Source organism: Phalaenopsis equestris, unplaced genomic scaffold, assembly GCF_001263595.1.
Source record: "Phalaenopsis equestris unplaced genomic scaffold, ASM126359v1 Scaffold000123, whole genome shotgun sequence".
In the NCBI taxonomy this organism is placed as follows: domain Eukaryota; kingdom Viridiplantae; phylum Streptophyta; class Magnoliopsida; order Asparagales; family Orchidaceae; genus Phalaenopsis; species Phalaenopsis equestris.
The window spans coordinates 2,614,509-2,625,107 of NW_018164565.1; the positions used below are offsets into that span (position 1 = coordinate 2,614,509).

Sequence of the window (10,599 nt, forward strand, 5' to 3'; positions counted from 1 at the left end):
TCTGCTAGGGTTCCGCCCCATGGCGAACCCTAGTGATTTACTTGCGTCATCGTCTGCTTTCATTCGCGACGTCTCGCTTTTGCGTTCGCGTCTCGTCTGGCGGCAGAGCTGCGGTCATCTTCATCTACGACAGAGCTCTACTGCGTCTCGTCTGCTACAGAGCTGCTCGACAGCTTCTCTCGTTTGCAACAGAGCCGCTCTGCTGCGTCTCGTCTGGTACATAGCCGATCGATTTTGTTGCGTCTCCTCTGCGACAGGGCCTCCCGGTCTGCTCGGCTTTGCCTCTGCCGTCTGCGACAGAGCCGTTCGACACTCCTGCAGTTTTGAAGCACGATAATGGCCTCAGGGCTTTCCCACGCTGCCGCCCTCACTGGTGATAACTCCGCCAAACTCTTCTATTCTACAGTGGTTCACAAACGCAACTCCTCTTTCCACCTTGCAAATAGTCCAATATTCCCGCAGATGTACTATGATTCTGTTGCAGGACATGAATATTGCAATTTCATCAAAAAAGTAGAGAAAAAGACGGGCAAACCAGCAATATTCTTCTCTGACGCTGAAATTTCAACTCGTGCAGGAAAATATAAATTTACACTAGTTAGAAAGTTCCAATTAGGTTGCCCTAAGATGGAGATTATTAAGAAAATTTTTTAAGATTTCAAACTGGTTGGGGATTGACAGGTGGGTCATTTCAACGGAAGGCATGTTACGATACAACTGAGCACAGAAGATGATTACACGAGGATTTTCTCAAAGAAATTCATGATAATTGAGGGCAAACATATGAAATTGATCAAATGGACCCCAATTTTGATCCCAGTCAAGAACCCCCAATTACACCTATCTGGTTCTCATTACCTGAACTCAAACTTCATTTTTTTTGACCTACCTATCTTATATGCAATTGGGATTATCTTTGGAAAACCTTTGTAGGTAAACATACCTAGAGTTCATTTCTCAAGGCCCTCTATTGCAAGGATTTTGATTGAACGAGATATTACACTACCATATGTAAAAGAAGTCTGACTTGGATCTGCTCACAATGGTTATTGGCAAAAACAAAAAATCATTATGGAACAAAAACCATACTACTGCAAGCACTGCAAGATGTTTAGACACCCGCAGGAAAAATGTTTCAGATTGCACCCACAGTTGAGAATCAATAGTCAAAAGCACGAACACACTATTAATGCACCTCATGTGTCTGAACGCGCTCCCAGCAACTCTTATAACAATCAACCTGAGAAGGGAATCACCACAAGACAGGAGTTGGTGTCTGCACCTGAGATCCCTTCTCATGACCATCCTACAACGGATAATTTTCGAACTGAAAAATCAGGATAATCCCGCAGCTCCTATTCAGGAAGCATTAGGTGCAGAGGTAACAATTCACACGTCACATACACTGGAACCTATCGCGATGGCAACGACTGCCTTTCCACCTACTGTGGTCCTAACATCAAATCAGATCGAGGATCACATGAATCAGCCTTCAGATGAAGAATGACATGTTTAACTTCTTGGAGAAAGAAGAAGGCTGAGGACTCACACCAACTTGGAAACTTAATGGATGATACTTTGGTGACTCCTAGTAATGGCACGACTCTTCAAAGTTTGTTATATGGTTTCACTCCTAAAACTAGAGGAAGATGTAGGACTAAACTAGCTCGTCCCTAGCTACTCATTTTCTGCATGTTTTAAATTTGTTTACATTTTATTGAGTCTATTTGTATCTCTTGTTGGGATATTACTGTACTTGTATCGGATGGTAGGGTGCCTCTTTTGGGCTCTTATCATACAGGGGTATTACTGTACTTGTATCGTATGGTAGGGTGTCTCTTTTGGGCTCTTATCATACAACTTTTATGTATCCTTTTCTATTTCAATAAAATCAGCCCTTGGGCTTTTCATAATATATATATATATATATTCTACTTGTTGGTCTAGTTTACATATATCAGCTAGACCAAGTACAAAGACAAAATAAATATGCGGGCTTGGTTACAAGTTCAAAAGATAAATAAAGTTTAGGCACGCTCTAGAATATCTATAGTTAAATATTTCAACTAAGTAGTATTACAAAATTCCTTGGAACCAAACTAATTTCAGAAACTGCCTACTGAATATAAGAGCATCACATGCGTATAAATAATTTAGTACAGAAATTTTAACATGAAATTAAATAAATAATATGAACTGTATTTTCACATATGTGCAGTGGAAAGAGGCAGAAAATAACACGCATGATCTTCAAAATATCATGCAAAATATAATATAGAAAAGGAGAAACAATTGCAGTAGATATATATTACAAACCCTGGAGGCGAGTCAGTTTTGCAACGCTTGATCTTGTTGGCAATGACCTAAATTCATATAGCATTCATTAACAACCAATTTAAATAAATACTATTGTATTGTTCAAATTCTGACATGGTGGCATGATTTGTACAGGAGTAAAAAAATTGTGAATGCCAGCACATGTATTTTCAACGTGAGTGAGTGTGTTTGTATGTAATGAACACATGGGCGGATTAAAGACTAGGGGGGAACATGCCTCAGCCCCGGTCAAGTAAATTTTATTATATAGCTCGTAGGATTAGAAATGGTTATCATAAATTAAGCTCAAATAATTTGTTGGGAGATGAAACATCTAAACAAAACAATTTTCTCAGTACATCACAATAGAGATTTTCTATTTTTGTTCAGAAACTAGTCTAGTCTTGAGCAAACAAGTTTTTTATTAATGCGGAGAACAGAGGAGAGAGGGAAGAGAGTTACACAGCTTTTTAAAAAAAAAAAGGAAATTTGGTTGGCAATAATAATAAAAATAAAAAAATTATTTAAAAAAATAAAAAAATAATAATTATTTAAAAAAATAAAATATATATAATTTTGTCTCCAAATTTTTTATTATATAGTTTCTGATTTTCTTGAGTTTATAAATTTGTATTTTACAATTCAAAGCTATTTTTTAATATTTTTAAAATGTTCATTCAGTTTTTTTATTATTTAAAAACATATGCTATAAATTTAAGCCAATTTTCAAGGACAGTGAGTATGAAAATTTTGATGTTAAATATATAAAAATTTTGTGAAATATATATAAATATCCCTGTATTGTAATATGTGTATATGACCGCTTATTGGATTCCAGTATCGATAATTTATGAGTTAGCACGAATCCTAGTGCAAATTAATTAAATGATCATGTTATTCATTAGATATGGATAATCATATTGTAACAAGGCAATATTAAAATCTGCAGTTTCAAAAATTCCAGAAAAGGAGTTTTCCTGGACAGCCCGAGGAAGAGAAAGAATGCATTAACTAAAAGAAAAATGGTTGATCACCACATGGGCCACTCCAATATAGTGAATATAGTTCTTAACCCAGAAGAATATAGGAAAGATTATTACAACAAATCAAAAACTCCCCCTCCAAGCAACACAAAAAATAGCCCCTATTTACAAATGCTAGACTCTCCTAATTACAAGACATCCTAAAGTATGCCACTTTAAACATAGAAACACAAATAACAAACTAAACACACATAAACCAAGACATATAAAGTGAAATAAAACTCTAATTCCAGTGTCATTCTCCCGGGATTGGCAAGATTCCCTCATATTGAGCAATCTTAGATCTGATTCGTAACGAGCAGCCAACTCTGAGACATTGAAAGTAATGGAATTGCTCTAATCCCATAGTAGGTCAAGATCAATGATCCAAGCCTCCATTATCTTTTTTAGAGCAACTCAATCCTTATCAGGATTGATGTCATGAATTGCATTCAATAACTCAACAAAGATTAATGCTATACCTGTATAACCTGAAGAATGCAAGCTAATGCAGCTTGGAATTTCTCAATTGGAAGATCAAAGCCTTGGAAATATTGGTAAAACCTCATCTTTTGAAAGAGAAGAAAGTACTGGGATCAAACTCGCAGCATCCTTCATTCTAGTCTCATACAAATGCTTAACAGCAGTAATTATATTAGCATCAGTTGTTGATTCTTCACTGATAACTTGCAACACTAGAATAATAAATTTTTCACATCCTTCATGTGGATTGAAAATTAATTTTTAGCTCATTTGATGATACTCGGACATTTCTCAAAAGCATGGGAACATGCCGATGAATAGCCTGCTTGACAGCCTTTGGAACTCTTCCGTAAATATTAAAAATGAGTTTGAAGAGACTTGATTTCTTTGAATAGAAAGCAAAAAACAATGATGTTTTCTACAGAGAGCTTGAGGATGAGGACATCAATACAGCATACTATGAATAAGCAGGGGCGTCCCTCGTGATTTCACTTTAGAAGCCCTGACTTCAGAATTTCCAGTTTTCTACCGACTAAAACTCACACATTGAGACTCCACCTCTGGAACTTGATGATTGACAACAGATAACAACAATTTTCTAGCAAAGCTCTCAATAATTTATTAGGCATGTTGGACAATATAGAGCTTATTTACCACCAATAGCTTATGTTCTAACTTCCTCTTTAGCATAAACAACACACTTCAAAGCAATCTTCAAGCAAACTAGACGATTAGATGGACCGTTCAAAATTAAACTCCATAAAGGGCCAAAACTCAGAGTGCTTCGATCACTATTAGAATATCTTCTTAAGGTGATCATAAATACTTGAAAAACGAACATCCTCCAACAATCTCAATGCAGGGCTTGGCAAAAATGGAGCTTCCCCAAGAAATCTACTAAAGGATTTCTCTTAAGCTGAAATGAACCAAGAAGGCCTTTTGCAATAGAAAGAAAAAAATCTCTCATAATTACTAACAACAAAGTTAAGACTTTCATTTGATTCAGATAACATAATAGCATGTGTATGGTATAGCACAAGCATTGTGACTTCAAGTCCCTTCTAACGATCCCAATATAAAATAATATGAATTTGCAACAGTTAAACCATGTCACCATCAGCATCACTCTTCCCTACAGAGTGCTCAGGAACATGAAAACCTAGAAATCCTTCCCGAATAATTTAAATGAGAACTAGAATCTTATCAAACATTATTGTCCAAGAATAAGTGAAAGGATCACAAGAGAATCCTCGCATTTGATGCTCCTCTAATGCAAGCGAAAAATAGGAGCCATCAATATCAAACATACTTATAATCAAGAGAAGAATATCGTTGACCAAGTAGGACAATCATATCAAGTTCCTAAAGAGGCTGCTTTTGCCCATGAAAATCCAAGTTTTCTTCATTTGTCCAATTACGCTGCAAAGATGGAGAGAAGGCTTTGCCCCTTTGGGGACACTAACTAGATGCCAAACACCAATAGATTCAGTTACGGGCGCATCCAACATTCCAATTTGAATATTATCTGCAATTTTGGTAGGTAGTATACTTGCTTCTTTTCTTCATGTTTGGTGGGAATTAAATCAGGTATGCCGCTAGTATCAAATGAAATCAAATCAAGCATAGCATCCTCACTTAGTTTATTCGAACCAATAAGAACTCTATGGTTAAAAGAATAGGAATTGTCATTATCAAACCGATCATTTGACGATAATTCGAACTGCCTAGAGGTTAAAGAAGCATACATTTCACAAGTGATAGAAATAACCCTTCTAATTTGAATTTTTTCATAATAAACTCCACCAGATCATGCTGCCAAACGCCGTCACATGAACTTTTCACTCTAAGAACTCCAACACATTTCTCACCATACACTGCTAATCATATACAAGTATCCACAATGATTCAGACACTGGATCACCAAACCCATCAAAACTTGAGGATTCTTGATGAAATGTGGTTTCATCTTCGTCCTCAAGAATTTTGTTCTCTTGATCCACCTAGTGTTCTTTCAATTTTCGTTGTTCAACAATTATCCTTTGTTGGAGACAACAAATCTCCCATTGTAAACCTTCCATAACCAAACCTTAGGCTGGACGGACATTATTCCTTATTTGTGGCATCTTTGATTACTTTTAGTCACCGGAAAAAGAAATAATAGCTAGAACTCCTTCAGCAAAGCTAAAGGTAGGGAGGACATATCTAGCCTAATGATGGGTTTAATTATAAAAATATCATAATTGAAATGATTTATTGTCATGTTCAAGCTCCTAATCATAAAACTAAATATTTGAAGTCACTCCCAAGATGGGTTCCTTTACCATAATATCATAATAAGAAAGAATCATCCTATCATAAAAATACCCTAAATTCCAAGATAAATCATCACGGGATCTTTTGTAATGATGATATGTATTTAAGGAAAAGCATAGTAGAAGGGAAGATTGTTTAAATGACAAAACAATAATTAACCTATTGAAGCTCAAAGTAGTTATGCATACATCCTTGTACCAACTTGCTAAGAAATGACAATTTTAAATTCAATGATTCGGTTAGTCAGATCAAGTATATCCACAAGATCGCACTCCAAAACCTCACTCCAATGAGGATGTGACACGCACCTTCAAATAAGGTGACTAGCCGAATAACAATGACACTATTATATTACGACACCTAAATATGATGCTCCCCAAAACTAAGTATACGAGCCACAATCATTATGGCATGAAACAAGCCAAATTTCCTTAGATGACATGACACATGAATTTTAACAATGATACTTTAATAACATTGAGTAACTACTTTTTTTGAATAAGTAAATCAAACTCTAAGAAAATATGACATGAAAGAGTTATCAGATCTTGATCTGGCACATCATCTCTTCCAGTATCTGCTCTCAGGAAACAAGGACATATCTTGTCTCACAATTAATTTATTATTATTAAAAAAATGCATTATAGATCCTGATGACTAATCTTAATCGAACATGCTTTCTCAAGATTAAGAGAGACAATTAACATTAAGAGCTTCCCCTTATAATGAAATTCTTCTTAGAAGACAAAATCTCCTAGTATCTTATCTAATATCTAATATCTAATCTCTATTTTGAAAATCTGCCCAAATTCATTTGAATATTAAAGAGCAGGGTGAGAATTTTTAAGCCCATAGACGACTAATGACAAAGATGTGTAATAAAAAATAAACATCAAAACTTACAAAATAAAATGTTGAAATTTTCCATGATTGACAAGCTTGGTAAATGCATTTCATTTTTTAAAGGATCACCAAGCTACACTTAAATAAGAGGGAACTGCTCCCTAATGTGCACTTTCCGTGGGAATAAGGAAAAATTCAGCGACCATATAAAGTAAAAAACTTTGAAAAGCAAAAAATAAAAATAAAAAATCAGAAAACTGCAACAAAAAAGTGAATTACGAAGACTATTATTTTTATGGCAATTAAACTACCTTCAAACTTATTAACTACTTGTAACAATTTGGATAATTCAATAGATCGTATGTGTTCTTGCCTAGATGATAATAATTATAAAATGCAATTCTATCAGCAATATGTTTTATTGATATGTTTCAAACATTCAATAGAAACAGTAGCAAGATAAACAAGGTTGAAGCATATCTCACTTACATCTTTTGGATCCAGAAGATTGATACGAGACATATCTGAAGGAGCCGACTTTGACATCTATGGGGTAACCATCATTAAATTAATAGGAGAAGAATTTCAAAAAGCACCTTATTATATCAAGGGTGAGTAAATAATCTTTATAATTTTCATTTAAGCTATTTAGGATAAAGGAAAATATGTACATGCAATTCAAAACTAAAATGGCGTTCATGGCCATTTTATGCCTTAAAGTCTAGTAAAAGATAATAAGAGACGCTCTATTTGGACGAAGGAAGAGCATTCATAAGAGAATATAAGGGTCTCCTCCAAAACTAAGTGTCCTTGATTACCTTTGAAAGACCATCTGTGAGAGACATAACACGAGCACCTGCTGGCTGAATAAGAGCTTCAGGGACCTACATTACGTACAGTGAAACTAGGATTAAAATATTTAGAAAGGAAATGAGCAGATCTGCATCTTCTTGAGTAAAAGCCAAGAAACTGAAGGAGGGAGACATGCCTTAAAGAGTGCACCGCCTTTCCTGCATTCAGAGAATAGTATCAGGATCAAGGTCGAAACAAGCAACCATATCAACTTCTATCAGTTGGCAATGAAAAAGAAAACCCCACCCTCCCAATTTCTTCCATTTCCGTCCTCCATACAGGTGGTTCATTTTCTCAGCCAGTTCACGGGTTAGTTCAAGATGCTGCATCTGATCCTCCCCAACAGGCACAAAATCAGACTGTTACAGTACAAAATCAGCAACATATGACAATGAATGAACACAAAAAATTCGAACTAGAACCTAATTTAAAATGACAAATGAGTGAATTCAAATGGCTAGGACACAAATGAAAGCCCATTTAGAATGAACAGAACAGAGATGAGAAACTTGGATAGCTCTACCTGATAAAGAAGAATATCAGCAGCCATTAAGACAGGGTATGTTAGAAGGGCTGCTCCAACATTTTCATCGCCCTTTAAAAAAAAAGTGTCATACTCAAGACTTACCTAGGAAGAACAGTCATATGCTGCTGAAAAAAAATCCTATAAAAGCATCAGGAAATTATATGTTCAAGTAAATACTAATAGAACAGAACAAATTACAACTTCTTACTTGTATGCTTTCTAGTTAATTATTCCTTGCATTGAGTGAAATATGTAATTTTTGCAGTAACTGAACATCACATTTAAAAAGTAAATAAACGTGAAATATGCACAATTTGCAATAACTGGCCTTAAAATTAAATTCCCTAATCTTAAAAAAGAAAGATGTCTAATTTTTAGCAATTGACACTCAAAATCCATCAAAGTCATGTCCAATAAGTGAAGAACTTGATCATAATTAAAAGACACCATTCTGAACCCTTAGAAGCTTGATGATTCAAAATAAGTTAAGAGCATGAATTGAAATATTAATTCAAATAGAACTGTTTTGTCCATTTGGCCATCCTAGTGTAGCATTAAAAAAAGAAAATTTGATTACATTATGGCCCTGATTGAGCCAATTTATGCTTGGACATTAAGTGAAGCATAAGCATAAATGAGAATATTAAGATGAGTAAGTAAGAATACTAATGAACTATAACTATTGGTAACTTAAGTGTTCGTAGGTGAGCGAATCCTTGTTCATTATGAGTGAGTGAGAACCCCCATAGTTTTAAGTAGTGAGTCCCCACTTATTTAATATAATTTGTCTTTCTTTTTTTTACTCTAAGGGATTCGACACGAGACATTCTTAATAGATCACCCATCATAGCACTACTCCTGCCAAAGCACAGTCCATTACGAAGTTCTAATAGAATCCAAAGCACTGGAATTACAAAGTTCTAATAGAATCCAAGGCACTGGAATAGTTATGATCATACCCATCATAAAAGTTTTCTATCATAGTAAAGTTATCTCATTCCTATCAACTTTTAATTTACTTCGTTTATTTGGGCTACATCAAATTGGTATCAAAGTGGATTTCACCATTTCTTGGATAAGCACTCCAATGGGCATTGATTGACAATAATGGGGAAGGTGTTTCGTCAAACATCATATTTGAGGCCAATTTTCTTCGAAAAAGATGAAATTGATGATCCATTGGGAATAAATTGTTCTTCCCAATGATCACTAACCACCCAACAAGGCAGAAACCACTCATTTAATTGGCTAAGACTTTATTTATAAGCTCGCATACTACATTATAAATATGAAAAGGTTTTGATGAGAGCAAAAAGGTAAGAGTGAGAGGTTCCTCTTATTTGGAGAGTCCCTAATATTATGGTGAGTAAATTCCCACTTAGTATAAGTGAGTACCTATAACTTTGGATGATTGAATTCTCACTAAGCTCATGTAGTTCTTCTTTCATAGTAATGATTATATTAAAGAAATTCCTATATAATCATTACTATAAAAGAAGAAGTACATGAGCTAAGTGAGGATTTACTCATCCAAAATTATAGGGACTCACTTATTATATTATGGGTATTCCAAACAACATTGTGCACTTACCCGTGACATAATCATTGAGGGTACAGGTTACCACCATGAGGTCGCGGGTTCAAATCATGCATATTGTCTTTGGATTCACATTTCTCAAATTCCTAGCAAGATTCAATTCTACTACCATTTTTTTGAGCTAAAGCAAACCCAATAAAGAATAAATTATGGTATGATTATATTAAGAGATGATTGGGTTAACATTTATTGCAAAAAGTAAAATTAAAAATAAATTTAAATGGTCTAGACATGCATAACAAAAGATACAAAATAGACTCAATAAATGAGTAGATAAATAATTGTTAAAGCATTAGGAATAAAATTGGTAAAATTAATTAATATGAATAGTGCTCAAGGACATTGCAGAGAATATTTTTTTTCTGCAATGCTCAAAATGAATAAATTTATAAGAAAAAAATAGATTACAAAGCCAATCTCAAACAATTAGGACAAGGTTTATGATGATGATCAAGCCTTATTCAATGTTTCAGCATGAGTTTGTTTCCAAAAAACACCAAACAAAGCCTTACAAAAACAAACCTAATATCATAGTCACTTTCATGTAATATTATGTTTTATACTCGACCATAAGCCCATAGTTTTAATTTCCATGAATGTGCTAGTAATTATTTTTATTAGGCATGTATGTGATATAAATATAGATA

At 34.5% G+C, this 10,599-nt stretch overlaps 1 protein-coding gene across 1 annotated transcript in view; it reads right to left on the reverse strand.

Annotated features, from left to right (window-relative positions):
- Nucleotides 1-2,233: 2,233 nt before the first annotated feature.
- LOC110021223 (tryptophan--tRNA ligase, chloroplastic/mitochondrial-like) overlaps nucleotides 2,234-10,599 on the reverse strand; it is a 34,401-nt gene continuing 26,035 nt past the window's right edge. The window contains exons 9-14 of the mRNA XM_020719634.1: nucleotides 8,353-8,424; nucleotides 8,076-8,188; nucleotides 7,966-7,987; nucleotides 7,796-7,861; nucleotides 7,467-7,523; nucleotides 2,234-2,363 (exon numbers count right to left, since the gene is read on the reverse strand). Of these exons, the coding sequence (XP_020575293.1) occupies nucleotides 2,259-2,363; nucleotides 7,467-7,523; nucleotides 7,796-7,861; nucleotides 7,966-7,987; nucleotides 8,076-8,188; nucleotides 8,353-8,424 (435 nt within the window). The 3' untranslated portion in view covers nucleotides 2,234-2,258. The remainder of the gene's footprint in view (nucleotides 2,364-7,466; nucleotides 7,524-7,795; nucleotides 7,862-7,965; nucleotides 7,988-8,075; nucleotides 8,189-8,352; nucleotides 8,425-10,599) is intronic.